Consider the following 16,205-nt stretch of genomic DNA (forward strand, 5'->3'; position numbering starts at 1 on the left):
AAGGTACATTCACAACTTTGTCGCTGTGTGTCGCTCGTTTCTTTCAAAAGAGGCGTTTCTATATCTAGTTGTCATTTACAAATGAGAAAGTGAGAGGATGACGTGAACTTCCCTGCTTCATTTTCATTGGTAGTCGCTCCCGAACGTCGCTCATAATTTGCATAAAGTTAAACATTTCTCAACTTTGTCACACGACTGGACACGGCCATCCAGCCGTCAACGGTCACTGTCGCTCGTGTCGCCGGATGCGGCCGAGCTTCCATTGAAATCAATGAGATTGCGTCGCTCTGCTACTGCTAGTCGCTTATAATGTGAATGTACCTTTATGTCTGTCTTCCACTGAGAATTTAACAGCACTATGATATAAACATTTCTATAATGTAAATTTATACCACTGGGCCGTTGAATGCTTTATTCAGTTTGGTAGAGAAATGTCCCACGGGTATGCATTCTTTTTCGATAAATGCACACCTGACCTGTCAATTGTTATGCAAAGTTATGTAAGGAATAATTGACGACGGGCTGTTGAATTATTTGAAAATATTGCACAACCAAGGTGGTAATGTGGCGTGACGCAAAGTGAATTATTCCCCTTATACCATAGTTACCAAAAAAATAGCTCTGGTGCCTATTTTTAAAGGTGCAGTGTGTAATTTTTAAAAGAATCTCTTGATAGAAATATACAAAACTATATTATTAGGGGTGTATAAAGACCTTTTTATAATGAACTGTTATGTTTTTATTAGCTTAAAATAAGACGTTTTATCTATATACACAGAGGGTCCCCTTACGTGGAAGTCGCCATTTTGTGCCATCATGTTTCTACAGAAGCCCTTAACAGACAAACTTTTTTTACTAAGTTGTCTCTGTTGATAACATTTTTTCCGGTGGCGACTAGCGTAGCTTCTCTATGCGTTTCGAAAGCGAGGGGTGAGCAGTGGACTGAGTCGTTGGTTGCAACTCCCCACCTTACCACCAGATGCCGCTAAAATTTACACACTGCACCTTTAAGACATTTAAAAGGTTAGATGTGTGGTTTACAGAAAAATAATCTACAGCCATGGAACATTTCTCAGCCAATCAGAATAAAGCATTCAACAGACCCGTGGAATAAATTATATATATATATATGTAAGGATTAATTGATGACGTGCCATTGAATTAATAAAAAATAATTATTGTTGTAAATGTTATAAATATATAAATAAAAGTGGACACACAAGCAACGGTTTCTGCTACATTTATAAACGTACCTGCCAGCACTTCCGTCCTATGAAAGAGATTTTCTGTGGGAACTTTATGCTGTGTATCAGCACCATGTGCAAGATTTGGTGAGCTAGTGGCTTCAACGGTGACCTGGGGCTTTTCTGTCTGATTTTCTGAAAACTATAGAGAGAACGAGAAAGGTTACCATCTGAATTGCTGACAGAGAAAAAACATTCAACTTGTAGATATTGTCAGAAAGAGCGACGGGATCCCATAACAAGACTGAAGGATCTAACATAACTGTGATATTCAGTAAAACTGTTAGAGACAGCATATTAGTGGATGAGTCAAAGAGGTGCAATATCACAGGCTGTCAATGTTTTGCAGACTGTGCAGGTATAGGTTGCATTGGGAGTTGGTGCACGGCTTTGGGAGTGTCAGAGGCAGTTTGCAATACAGCAGAAACGGACGAGCAATCGTACCTCTGTTTTCCGGTCTGTATCAATGAACGTCTCTATGTTGATTTTGTCCGTCTCTCTGGAAGTGGAGGACTCTAAGCTGGGGCTGCTGGTGTAGATGGGCTCCTCGGTGGAACCTCCGTTAAAGTCTGTGTAATGCACACTTACTGTGGATGTATCCTCATCATCATCTGTATCACTGAAACCTACAAGACCAGCAGAAATATTGAGTGAATAAAGTGAGAATAGACTGCTATTAGTATATAATCCTGCTCCCGGAGATCTACTGTACTTTTCTCGTGGTTTGGTTACAATCAACTTTTAACACAGATGGGAATATTGGATTGAGCATCCCTGACCTGAGATACTGACCTCAGCCTTTATAGTCCAAGAGTTTTACTTCATATATAACCAACTTCTCTCGCTCTGACTTTCAGTTCTACTGTATATAAATGTGATGATACAAAAGCTGATTCTTGCACTGCCCGTTTTCAAAAGAGACAGATGAATTACATAAAATGTATATAAATATTGCAGCGGTTCTCTCTATTTTGCGCTGTACTTGTGCCAGGTACAAGATACGGCTGTAGTGCAGTAAAAGGCAGAGAAATGACTACTTAATAATGCAGAGAGTCAGTGCCGAGCAGACATCTGCTGGGTGACCACGGTGGTCTTGGCTGACCGCATTCGACCGCAGGTGAAACATCTGCCCGCTCACAGAATGGGTGCCTTTGTCTAGCATCCACCCAGAAGCCTTTCCATTACCACCACGTTATATAACATAACAGGCACTTTTAAATACTTCATTCATCTCGGGATTTTTCTTGTCTTTTTTGTGAGTGGCAGGTCAAACAGCAGATGCTACACTAATTTATTTAGATTTCTAGAAAAAAAATCATAATTTTGACTCGTGGTAGAGCATTACAAAAAGAAACGCAAACAGTTTGGGGGCAAATTTCAGGAAATACTAACACTTTCCATTACCCTTCAATAAATGCGCACAATAAAATGGCAAATTTAAACAACATGATCTCACAAATTTCCGTGAAATAGTCACGAATTGTTTTGCTCAGTTTTGCGTGGCATTGTCACATATTTCCACCATTTTACATGCCCGTGCCACCCATTATTTTCCGTGTCAGTTTTACGTATTGTGGTTCCTCAACTGTTTTTGCTATTTTTAAACTGTTGTCGCTTCAGTTTGAGGTTAGATTTGCTGTTTGCGTTAGGATGTCAATTTAAGCATTGGTTTATACTATTTTTTGTATGTTTTTTAAACCATTGTCACCTGACGTTAGGGTTAGAGTTGGGTTTGGGTTAGGATGTCACTTTATGTGAAACTGACACGGAAAAGAAATGTGTGGCACGGGCACGTAAAATGGTGGAAATACTTGACAATGCCACGCAAAACTGAGCAAAATAATGCGGGACTATTTCACATATTTTGTGAGATCAGGTTGAATTTAAAATGTGTCAATTTCGTATCGCAAAAAAGTTTTTACACTTGGGTGAGGTGGTTTTACAGGCAATTCGAAAAAGAAAATATATTTTGCAAAACTGCAATGAATTTTTTTTTCTTTATGTATGGCACGGTTTGGTTGGAGGACAAGACAGAAGAGCTGTGTTCGACTTCATGTGGTGTCACAAGAACCAACAACCGCATGACATCAAAATACAGCGAGAGCAATTTGGGAGTTGACTGCTCGGTATGATTTCGAGTCGCTCTAACGTTTTTTTTATGTCTGCACGGCGTGTGAAGTCGAACATGGTTTTTTGAATGGCTTATTGTGAGACAAAAGATTACGTTTTAGTCGAATAACATCGCTGTCATTTCACAATTGTTTTTTGTCAACATTAAGAAAACAACGCTAAAGTTTTGCACAAATCTTTACTGGAGATGCAGCAACTGATAAATCAATGTATAGCTCAAATGCATCTTTTTACACTTTGGATAAAAGCACTCTGGATTTAATAAATGTAAATGTAATGTTGTCTTTATTAATCGAGCAATGTCAGGATAAGTAACTACACTAGAAAATATTATGAACAAAATGTACAGGTAAGTGATGTCTGTCCATGCAAAAATACTGCCACATTTTCTGTATGGTTGCTACTGTAAGGTGTGCTTAGTGTTTTTAGCACAAAGCTTCTGCTTATTGACCAAAGTCTTTATGATATCCTGCTCTCGAGATTTGTCTCAAGTTCTCCTTTTTCACTATTTTGTTATCCAAGGAAATTGTAGGTCTGACTGCTGAGAAAAACAATACCAAGTGGGACGAGTTATTTTATGTGCAATTTCATACACTTGCAATCTTAAACTGCTGGTTGTTTTTAACCCATGCTGGGTAAATATTGGGCAGAACAAACCGTTGGGTTAAAACCGAGGACCAACCTATCGATCACTCTGATGAATCCAATATGGAAGTGATTTAAACTGCTGGCTTCAAAAGGGAGTCAATTCCCATGTTAAAATGCCCAACTTTACAGCAGAAAATAATATGTTTACAGCCTGGTAGAAAAAGTTTTGGTCTGTATAGCTAATTTTGCCCTTCATGACAACTGTAAGACGGGTGAATATTTTTGTAACTCATCCATTTAAATTATATTAAGCATTAAAGTTCTGCATAATTAAGGGCGTGCCCACTTGAGTGATGGGTGAACGGCCACTGCTGTCACTACAGTAGAGAAAAGCGGGCATGGTTGCAGCAACCAGCCACCTCAGCTTCACCCACGTCCCGCCTCTTTATCCATTTTTGGTTATCAGCGTGTGATGCGCGGTGACGTGCAGCCAAGATGGCGACGGCAGGCACTGCCTACTTTATGCTTCAAAAAAGCTCTTCACAAATCTATGGGTGATGTCACAGACACTACTTCCATATTTTTTACAGTCTATGGCAGTGTTTCTCAAACTTTTTCAGCCCAAGGACCACTTTATCTTCCAATTTTTTTCTGAGGACCACCTAACAGAATCCCACTCTATCACTCCCCCAAAAAACAACAAAATAGAAAGGATATAAGCTAAGTTTAAGTTTAATATGCAACTGTTTCAAGTCAAAAACTAATTTTTTAAAACAAATGCAATGCTATGTTCAGAAATTATTATATGAGTTTTATTTCATTTGAAAAAGTAAATGTGAAATGAAAAACTGCACATGTGAAAAAAAATGCAATTAAACATACTATAACAGCCTAGGTCCCACTTAATATCATGCCAAAGAGCCCTTAGTTTAAAACTGAGGTGGTGGGTATATGAAGTCTATGGTTGTAACTATGGTAACAATAAAATACTGAAAAAAAATTCCCCTTAATGTCCAAAATCAATGAAATTACAGGGATTTTACACATGAACAAAAACTAGTACTTTACAAAGCTAATAGATCTGTGGATTTTAGCTGCTTTCCGTTGACGCTTGATCCTTCTTTTGACTCCTCTTTGGTTTAGCCAACCGATCAATTTTTACATTATTAAAACAGAAAGGCAAGAACTGATATCACAGTTTCGCAAGTGCATTAAAAATCTACTTAAATGACGATTGTATAAACACTTGCCTAGTTTAGGTCATCTTTAGCGGACCACTGGGGGGGTTTGGCGGACCACACTTTGAGAATTACTGGTCTATGGTTAAAACTTACCCAATACTGGGTTGCTGTTACCCAACCATGGGCTGTAATAACCAGAAAATGGGTTGAAACTATCCAGCAGTGGGTAATTGTTGGGTAATAATTGGGTAATACCAGTTTGTTCTGTTCAATATTTATCCAGCATGGGTTAAAATCAACCCAGCATTTATTAGAGTGTTGGTTTGTCAAATATATGAAAATATATATGCAGTAACACTGTATAAATGCACTCAAAAAATGTTGGGTTATTTTCAACCCACCGTTGGGTCGAAAGGGACAAACCCAACCAGTTGGGTTGTACAGTAATTTAACCTATCCTGGGTCGTTTTAACTCATTGTTGAGTCAAATATAAACATTTTCTGTGTTAGTTTTACCCAAAGGCTGGGTTTGTCCCTTTCTGACCCAATGCTGGGTTGAAAAGAATGTAGTCATAATAATAAAAGTTGGGCTATTTTGAAATTAAACAGTGATTTGAGACATCCTTACCAGATGCTGAACCAGAAGTGAAGTCATCATCATCTAAAGGATAGTCACCAGAATGCTGCCCAACCAGATAGAGATCATCAGTTAAAGAAAGGGACTGACCCGAGACCAGCACCTGCACAGATTATTACAAACAAAAGTACATGCTTAATACAGCAACCTTTCTGAGTCACCACAATACATGATTTTTAAGTTTTTCGTATAAACAAGGTTAAGTCGTCCCTCTTTGGTACATATATAATGTTTTTGAAAAACAAACTTGGCAGTTTAACTTTATAGAAAGATATAGAGTTATGGTTTGTTGTTTGAAAGTGCAGGGAGCTGGTGGTACAACATTTTTAGGTCACGACATAAAATATAAACGAAAATTCCAGATTTTTGCCATGAGAATATCAATACAGTGTTGTTTGTTTTCCCCACCCCAACAATTTGTCCTACTTGTACTATTTACATATCATACAATACCCTTTTATCCATTTGAAAACAACAGAAATCCTGGATGATTTGTGTTGCGCTTAAGACATAAACAACAAAAACGCCTTCCCGAGGTTCCTCCCACCTCAGTTTCCCTGGAAACTACCTCGAAGGAAAGTAATGTTTGATTTTCTCCCTCAGGAACAAACTCTCTTAAAGCTCTCTGACCCACTAAAACGGTGCTAAAAAACAATCTCAAAGTGAACATCTGCCATTTCTCCGCACACTGCACGACTAACAAAGGCTTTATCGCTCTAAAGTAATGCTTCAAGGTTAGAGACACGCTCTAGCACACAAATGCAGGGGGCTATCATTGTTGTCAGGACAGAGGGGCCGATGGAGCCGTATGTCGATTTCCAAAAACCGGTGACCTTTTGTGTTTTCGGCATGATGACCGTCACACCTTCTGATAATGTCGTTCTCTCCTATAGACTTCTCTATTCGGGTTCAATCATCTCTGATCTTTTCTGACCATATGAACCCTTATACAAAGCACAAAGCGCAGCCAAGAGAGCAGGTCATGCTTCCTGCACTTTCAATACAAATTCAAAATGTATTTATATAGCGCTTTTTACAATTTCATTGTTACAAAGCAGCTTTACATGGAATTGAGATAACACGTATTTCTTATATCGCAGGTGGTCAAACAATCTTATATTGTATAAAAGCACACATACAATGTGTGTATGTGTGTGTTTGATTAAAGTCATGGAATTGGATATTACTCCATGCACCTTTGTGTGCAATCCGAATCCTCCTGTTCCCTCAGCTGATAAATAATGACACTCGGGTGATAAGGTTCGTTTTATGGCGGTCATTCACTCATGCAGAATATAAACACCCAACAGATCAGTGAAAGCGAGAGAGAGGAAAAGAGAGAGATGAAAAGGGGGTGGCTTCAAAGACTACACAATAACAGGAGGCTGAGCGGGTGCCGTTTTCATAGCCACTGAGGGGGAGAGATTAAACGGGGCTTGAAAGCCAATGGGAGCCTAAATAAAGCCTCAGAAGAGGCAGAGCCTGTGATCAGCCATAGGTTCTGCTCAGGACATCTTAAACATACATCAACATCTGTTTGACTCCACACACTCTTCATGGCCTCTTTAAAAAACCAGAAGCTTTCATGAGCCGCCGTCGCTTAGAGAATACACAGGAGGACGGCAAACCCTCAAAGCTTACAATAACAAAACTTGAATGACATTAAGAAATATAAAAATGCTTTTTACCTCTTTTTCATCCATTTAGGGAACACACTTATAATCCTACATTTTTATACAAACGCACAGCCTTGCAAAGTATAGTTTTTTTACTCGTACGTGTGCACAGACATTCAACGCATGTGCATTGCGACAAAATGCAATGCATCTCCTGGGATTCATACTACATTCTCCTTTAGGGCCATGCACGGCCTACGCATACAATTTACGCATGGTTTCAGAAATCCGCACTCTTCTGATGACAAAAGTAGCATAAATCAACTGCACTTTGGCCTTAAGGTTAAATTGTAATTTATAGTCGTGCGTAGATTCTACGCCGTAGGCCAAGCGTAGACAGTGCGTAGCCTGACGTGCAACACGGCAAAATTTTAACAACGCCTCCATTATACGCAGACCGCAAGTTCTATAATCGGCCCACTAGAAGCCCTACCGTCAGCATTTCTTCATGGGCATTTCCACTTGTCACGGTAAGGACAAAAATGAAGTGATTTAACTCAAACTGCAACAAAAGTCACTATTTACCTCCATCACTTCTGGTCTACTCAGATCATTGGCTGCATCCGAAACTGTCTACTTACATACTATATAGTAGGCAAAAAAGCAGTAAGCGAGGAAAATGTTCGAATTCATAGTATTCAGTAGACGAAAGTACCCGGATGACCTACTACTTCCGGCAAGATCCTGAAGTGTTAATTCGATGGATATTTGCTATCCCATGATCCCCCAGGAGATGACTTATACAGCGAAGAAGATGAAGGGGCGTTGTTTTATTCAAAAAAGCCCGAATGCAGCCCTATTCAAATGAAAACGGCGAATGTAGTACATTCAAATTCATTCCTGCTATCCATATACTGTTTTAACTGTAGACTTCATCTAATTATCACAATGTGCGATTTCAGATGCAGCCATACACATACACATCAAGCTGCTGTTTCTTCTTCGTTTGTGGGTTTACTGGCTAAGCTTCTTCTTCTTTGGCTGTTACACGCGTGGAAACTGCCTACTAGCGGTCTGCATGTGGAATTGCACATCAACGCGGACAACGATGCAGAAGTATATAGGAAAACTGACGTGTAGCTTATGGTGTCGAGGCTACACCGTAGGACCTAGGCACAGTTACAGTATAATGAGCCCTTAATGTGTTGTTGCAGTTGTTTTCCAGGTGTTGCTTTGTGCTTGCTAGGACATTGCTAGGGGTTTGTGGGTATTTTTAACTTACTGGCCTAAGTAAAAATATCTATAATATTCTTGTGCGTACTTTGACAGTAGGGTTGAATTAGACTGTTAAAACAGTACGTTTTTATATAGCTTGAATATGGACAGTGTGAATGAAATTTTAGCGTAATACATCTGCCATGTCGATACATCACGTGACATACATTGTCATTAGAATAAGTGAGCTGTTAACTTGGATAAGGTTAAACAAGCGCAATTTAAACACAAGTAACAGGGGTTTACCTTTTGTATTTACATTTTGTATAGAGCCGACACCTATACTTCATTGTCTTTGTTGGGTAACTCTCTCCCGGGATAGAAAAGAGTCCATCAAATGCACACTTCAATATCTAGCAAGAAGTAGTAGGTCATCGGGTACTTTTCGCCTACTGTTTTTTGAATACTTTGAATTTGGACATACTATTCGTTTCGCCTTATATATAGTATGGAAAGAGGCAATAGGGCGCATCGTATGACATTTTTTGTGTCTCTGAGAAAACAGAACCACAAAGAGACTAAAAGGAAATGCCGAAACACGTCAAAGTCAATTTGAAGATACCAGTGTTAAATCTTAAAATAATTTCTTCACACATTCTGTGAATCACTCGTTGTTCAGTGTGAAAGATTTTAATCCCTAAGGCTCCCTGAGATTTTCACACCTATGTGTTTCATGAAAACTGACTTTAATGAATGGCTAAAATGATTTAGAAAGCACCCTAGAAATTCCTAAGGTTTAATTGAATGCGAATGCTCGGAAGAGGCTTTAGCGTTTCTCAACTCCAGTCCTCACGACCCACCTCTCAAAATGTTTTAGATGCCTTGCTATATAAAACACCTGATTTAACTCATTAGCTTGTTAGCTGGCGCTGGCTGGCAACTTTTTTTAAAAAATGCTGGCGGGGAAAGAGTTAATCACTCTCGCGGTACTGCAATGTCCCACCCTGATCATTCTGCGTGGTGCCACATGAGTGCTTATTAGTTGAATTTGGCGTTTTCGTATAGAGAGACAATGAAGACGTTCTGGGAGGTGGGTCAGAAGGACCTATGCTGGGTACACACCAAAAGATTTTTACATCTTATAAGATTTTCAAAATGTGATAGACCACAAACATGAGAATAAAAAATCCTAGATTTAACTGTTTTGCTCCTATAGTGTGTGGTGTGCCATGATGTGTCAAGGACAGCACACCACACACATATAGATTTTTAACCAGAGTCTCAATTGTGAACAGAGGAAATCTGGCAAAATCTTGCAAGACTTCAGAATAAGCATGGCGGACGATATGCGGGAAGAAATTTCAATGATAGTGTTTGGTATGATTTTCATAGAAAATCCAAGGGAAAAAAGTAAAGGGTTTGGGGTTCATCTCGCTTTCTGATTGGATATTTTTTCGTTTCATGTAATATTCTCAAGAGCGTGCGCACGTTTGTCCTCGGGGTTCCCCACAAATATCAGGATTTCTGATCGTAAATATTAAAGGAATATTCAATTTTCTTAAAAGAAAAATCCAGATAATTTACTCACTACCATGTCATCCAAAATGTTGATGTCTTTCTTTGTTCAGTCGAGAGGAAATTATGTTTTTTGAGGAAGACATTGCAGGATTTTTCTCATTTTGGTGGACTTTGATAGACACCAACAATTGACACTTAACTCAGCACGTAACATTTTTTTTCAACGGAGTTTCAAAGAACTTTAAACAATCCCAAATGAGGCATAAGGGTCTTATCTAGCAAAACGATTATCATTTTTGACAAGAAAAATAACAAATATACACTTTTAAACCATAACTTTTCGTCTAGCTCCGGTCCAGCGCGACCTAACGTAAATGCGTAGTGACGTAGGGAGGTCACGTGTTACATATATAAAACGGACATTTGCGGACCATTGTAAACAATAAACTGACACAAAGACATTAATTAGTATCAGTTGGCATACAACAACGTAGGAACGGTCCTCTTTCAACACATTCGTTTCGCGTTCGTCTTCTGTGACCTCTTGACGTCATGACGTATTGTGTGGGGTCACGCTGACGCATCACGACCGGATCTCGACAAGAAGTTGTGCTTTAAAAGTGTATATTTGTTATTTAACTTGTCAAAAATGACAATCGTTTTGCTAGATAAGACCCTTATGCCTCGTTTGGGATTGTTTATAGTCCTTTGAAACTCTGTTGAAAAAAAATGTTACGTGTTGAGTTAAGTGTTAATTGTTGGTGTCTATTAAAGTCCATTAAAATGAGAAAAATCCTGAAATGTTTTCCTCAAAAAAACATCATTTCTTCTCGACTGAACAAAGAAAGACATCAACATTTTGGATGACATGGTGGTGAGTAAATTATCTGGATTTTTCTTTTAAGAAAATGGGATATTCCTTTAAACATGTTTAATATTTACAATTTGCGATCGGGGCAGCTCCAACGTTTTTCAGATCAGGTTCGGAGACTCTTAACACACCTCACACCATGGGAAAATCTGATAAGATAATCTGTAGAACCATCAAGATAATCGGGACACAGCTAGAATTGTCAGAAAGGAGGAAATCGGCCCAAAATCAGCCCGATTATCTGTTAATGGGACGATAGGACGACAACATTACAAATACTATGAAACTGCTAAAAGTGGGGAAGTCAGAGCTCAGATTTTAAGATGAAGTCCTATTCTATACTTTGAGGACAGCCATGGAAAGGGAAAATGAGTGAGAGAGGGAGGTACAAGTGTGTTGGATAAAATCTCTCATTCCAAAACAAACTCTCGTCAGCCATATGAAGGTGAGAGCCACATTCCTGAGTTCCCGGACTGTAGCACAAGTGCTGTATTGTGTAAGGCTCTAAGTCGCTCTCTTTCAGCCTCTGCCAATGATACCACGGCACAGGAAACTCTAAAACTCACAACCAGCTCACTCTTCTCACTCGACCAGACTTGCCAAGCGGCCCAGCGCACCACACGTCTCTCTCTCTCTCTCTCTCTCTCTCTCTCTCTCTATCTCTCTCTTTCCACACCGTCACCAACTTGTGTTACACATGGTGTCCAGCCAGCAAGTTAAACTGGTGAGCTAAAGAACTAACACATATGCTGGATTTGGCAGGCGGATGTCTGAAGTACACAAAAGGAAAACATTTACTGCTGACCGAATCAAGACAGGAAATAACATGGCCAAATTCAAATCCCGCCCATGCCAGCAAATCGCTTTAGTTTAACATGATTTTAAATTTACACATATGGTAGACACTTTTATCCTTTAAAATGGTCTACACCAGTGTTGTTCGAAGGGAATTTTTTGCTTTCCCAATTAAGCTCCGGAAATTATTTCACCATGATTCACCTTCACGTAGAGAAGGACGGTAATGACAGTAAGTGTAAGTGGCATGTGTCCAGGTGGCACCGTCTGTGTAAACACCAGGAGAAAACTGGCTTCATTAAAACTGACTGCTCAGATTTGTGGTACATGTCCATCACAGTGGCTTCCGTCTTACCACACGGTGGAAAATACAACCCTTTTCCAAAAGCCAAATTAATGACGTCAACCTCTGGATGGTAATATTCATGGATCTCAGCAGTCTGTGATCTAGACTGAAAGTAGTTCTTGTGTGTAGTTTTTGTGTTAGTATTAAGCTACTAGGTTTTATCGGACACACGCGCGCTATGCACCTAAACCAAAGTGAACTTCTGTATTCATTTATCAGTCTGGCTAGTGGCTAAACTGATCTCTGAAACAAATATCTTGTCGAAAATAAAATGTTTTGGCACGCTAAAGACGAGGGAAGATGATGAGCATGCATCACAACTGTGTGGAGAGGTTTGGCAGCCAGGCAATAATTCAAGGACCTGTGGCTAACATTGTATACATTCATTTTACACAGTAGAGTTAACTTAGTGTAACAGTTGAAAAGCGTTCGATATGATATATGAACAAAGGAAATATATTTGTAATTTATTTATCTTGATATCAGAAATAAACTACTGTAAAAAGACTCTGCTCTACTGACAAATCCAGGTAAGACCAGCATAAGCTGGTAGCTGGTTTTAGCTGGTTTAAGGTGGCACTAGCTGGTTTATGCTGGTTCTCCCAGCCTGACAAAGCTGATCATGCTGGTGGGCCAGCTGGTCTTCCAGCCTGACCAGCTAAGTCCAGCTAGACCAGCTTAAAAAGTGACCAAAACACAGCTAGACCAGCTTGCTACACCAGCAAAACCAGCTTCCTACACCAGCAAAACCAGCTAAAACCAAGCTGGGGGAACAGCTAAAACCAGCTCACCAGCTTATGCTGGTCTTAGCTGGATTTTTCAGTAGGGTGTTGTTATTGATTCTATGTGAAAGTCTACAGGAAGTTGCATTTATTTGTTTATGTTGTTGCTGGAGAAACCATATGCGTATATAGTAAAGATCTTATGTGTGAGATCCAAAAAAATGGGTACTATTTACAATAACTTATTGGACTGTTACGACTGCCATCGTATGATAATATCATAGACAAAATGAATTATTTTACATTAGTGGGGTTTACATACAAACGTGAAGTGAATCTTTTCAAAATCCTTCAAAAAAGAAAAACAAAGAAATGCGAATTAAGTGCATTTCCATCAAGTTGTTTGAGTGAATTACGGTGGTATTAGTAATCCAATAACCAACAGTAAATAAAATAAGGCACGCTTAGAAAATGGAGACAGGACTGCATTTAGTTAGGATTTACGAAGTGATAAATTTAACAGTGCAGCTTGTAATTGTCAAACTGAATGCTGTGCACAATTCAGAGTTTTAGAATTGGCCTCCATTCAATTCATGAATTGGAATTTGAATTGAATTGACTCCGCCCTACAGGAAGTTGAATTTGAATTGGAATGACAGGAAGTGGAATTAAATTCATGGCAATTCAATGAAATTCCACAGTCACACAACAGAAAGAATCTCACATACATTCAGTGTTAGGAAAGTTACTTTGGAAAATTGTTTGGCAACCATTTTAAATACTTGATTAAAGTAAAACATTCTGTGGAATGAAGTCATGTTCCATAAAATTACAATTACAAAAAATCAAACTTAATTATTTTTTATTAGGCTAGAGTTTTTAACATTAATTGCTGGGGGAAACATTTCCTGTTAATGTAATCTGTACAAGTATTTCAAACTAATATAATTAATAGAATATGTAATGCAATCATATCTGACATATACTGTAAAGCTTCATTTTGAACACTTCACTTACTGTATAATATGTATATTAATTTCTTTGAATTTCTATTAAATTGCAATTCTGCTTCATTTCATTCAAATTTGAATTGTAATTCTAAATATTGTTTTTGACATCAGTTCAAATTCAATTCAAATTCAAGAATTCAATTCTGAATTGTGCATAAGCCTGGTGCACAGAAGAAGGAAAGCAGCATTTTTGATGTGGGAACTAGCAGCAAGGGCATTGCGACACATCAAGCCACATATATGGGAAAGACAAGACTGCGTCCGAACGCTTAAGGCCACAGTATCCTTTTTTTGTGTCCGCATCCGGCTCGCACACACATGTGTCAGCACAGCTACGCGAGGATGGCCGCTTTCGACATGTACGCAATACAAATGATTCTTTATTCAAATTATTACTCTACCAGGTCATCAGGGCAGCACTGATTTGGTGACATTTACAGTTCATTAAAATATTTAGGATATGTGAAGAAAAGTAGCCTATCCACCATTGCACACACAGTTTAGAACAAACAACAAGAAAACAAAGAACAGGAATCAAACATTATCGTGACAAAAAGCGTGATGAAAAAGTAAAAAAAACAGTCTGTGTGTGCAAATGCTGTCTATTTCTTTTGTATAATTGTTTGTAGTGGAGTGTCCTGTCTCAATATTTGTATGCGAACTGTACGAAAATGACATCATGCGGCTGACTTGTTGTCTTGTTGCTTCATGAGGCAATGATTTCGGAGGCATGAAGGCACCTCTCGAAAAACAATTCAGACAGACTTTATAGTTAACATAATAGAATTCTGTTTCTGTTTCTAATTTCTTGCTAGGAATGCAATTGAAAGGTTTAAAAAGTGAAAATAAAACTTTTTTACACTAAATTTGTAAAAATCATGCACCTCGCCTTTAATGTTCGCTACGTCAGAATTTATTCTGCAAATGAGATTCCACCTCCAATTATTCACATTTACTCTTTATTCCAAGTCAAAAAACCACCTCAAGCGAGCAAAAAACTTTTTTGCAAATAAAGCGTTTTTTATTTGAAATTTGCTATTTCCGTCATTTCTTATGCAACACTTCAAAATGTGCATAAAATCAGGGTGATGGAACCCCAGAAGCCTATTGAAAGTTAGCTTATTTCTATCATGACTATTACCACACAAATGGTTATATACACAGCTGACAGTGTATAGTGAGGTGTTTTCACTTTCACCGTAGATTTGTAACCACCACACACACTCTTAAAAACAAAGGTGATTCACAATGCCATAGACGAACCATTTTTGGCTAAATGAATCCATAAAGAACATCCAAAGAACCTTTCTGTTTCAAAAGTAGTGAAAACTGTACTTCAGTTATAAAAGGTAGAAAGAGATGGCTCTTAAGAAACCTTTGATGACAATTATAGAGTCAAAAAGAGTTGAAAAGGATGTGAGGCAGAAAACGGAAATAAAAAGAAGACAGAAAACTGCCAGTTTAGCGACTGAATTCAAGATGCAGAATGCAGGAGACAAAGCAGGTTATTTTGGCAGCCGAGTGATGCTGAGGTTCACACATGCAGACTAATATGATTATTACACTCCGAATGGCCCCTTTACACATTCCAGACTGCTTTCGCTTCCCTTAATGTAATCTCAATATGAAGCAGACTGCCGTGCTTCCTTTGAAATTCCTTTTCATGCCCATGAGGCCTGGCTGTGTAATTTCACATAGTCTGCTGCTCGACCCCAGCTGGAGGAAAACACTGCACGTCTTCCTAGTTCACACTTACACCTATTATACAATGATGCCGTAAAGCCACCATCTCTCATCCCGAAAGAAAAACATCTGCTGTGTTCTTCTGTGAACTTCTATGAACTAAAAAAAATTGTTAAATTATGTACTGTACCGCAGCTGTTGCAGAAGGAATACCCTTTGAAAAGCTACTAATATGTACCAGATATGTATACATTTGGTACCAATATGTATCTTTGAGGTACTAATAGGCTATCTTTGGTATCCTATGAGGTACTAATATTAACTTTTAAGGCGCGTAGCTGTACTTTTCGAAAAGTGACAACTGGGATGCATATTTTGAGCATTTTTTCTGGCGGCATAGACACAAAGGTTGTGGTTATCCAGTTTGACTTCAGGTATGTCTATATTACTTTAAGATATAGGGATGGTTTCCCGAACAGGGCTGAGGGCTTATCCTAGTCCCAGACTAAAATGCATGCCTTAATTTAAAAACACCTGTACTGACATATCTTAACATATCTTACATTGTGACCCTTATACATGTTACACATTGACACATTAACACAATGCAGTCTGTAAAAGCCATTTGGCACGTCTTTTAAAATCATGG

At 38.6% G+C, this 16,205-nt stretch overlaps 1 protein-coding gene across 1 annotated transcript in view; it reads right to left on the reverse strand.

Moving 5' to 3' along the window:
* LOC129447956 (syndecan-2) overlaps window positions 1–16,205 on the reverse strand; it is a 42,914-nt gene that overhangs the window by 1,870 nt on the left and 24,839 nt on the right. Inside the window, exons 2-4 of the mRNA XM_055209941.2 lie at window positions 5,772–5,883; window positions 1,689–1,870; window positions 1,254–1,386 (exon numbers count right to left, since the gene is read on the reverse strand). Coding sequence (XP_055065916.1) covers window positions 1,254–1,386; window positions 1,689–1,870; window positions 5,772–5,883 — 427 coding nt within the window. The remainder of the gene's footprint in view (window positions 1–1,253; window positions 1,387–1,688; window positions 1,871–5,771; window positions 5,884–16,205) is intronic.

The sequence above is a fragment of the Misgurnus anguillicaudatus genome, chromosome 10, assembly GCF_027580225.2.
Source record: "Misgurnus anguillicaudatus chromosome 10, ASM2758022v2, whole genome shotgun sequence".
In the NCBI taxonomy this organism is placed as follows: Eukaryota; Metazoa; Chordata; class Actinopteri; order Cypriniformes; family Cobitidae; genus Misgurnus; species Misgurnus anguillicaudatus.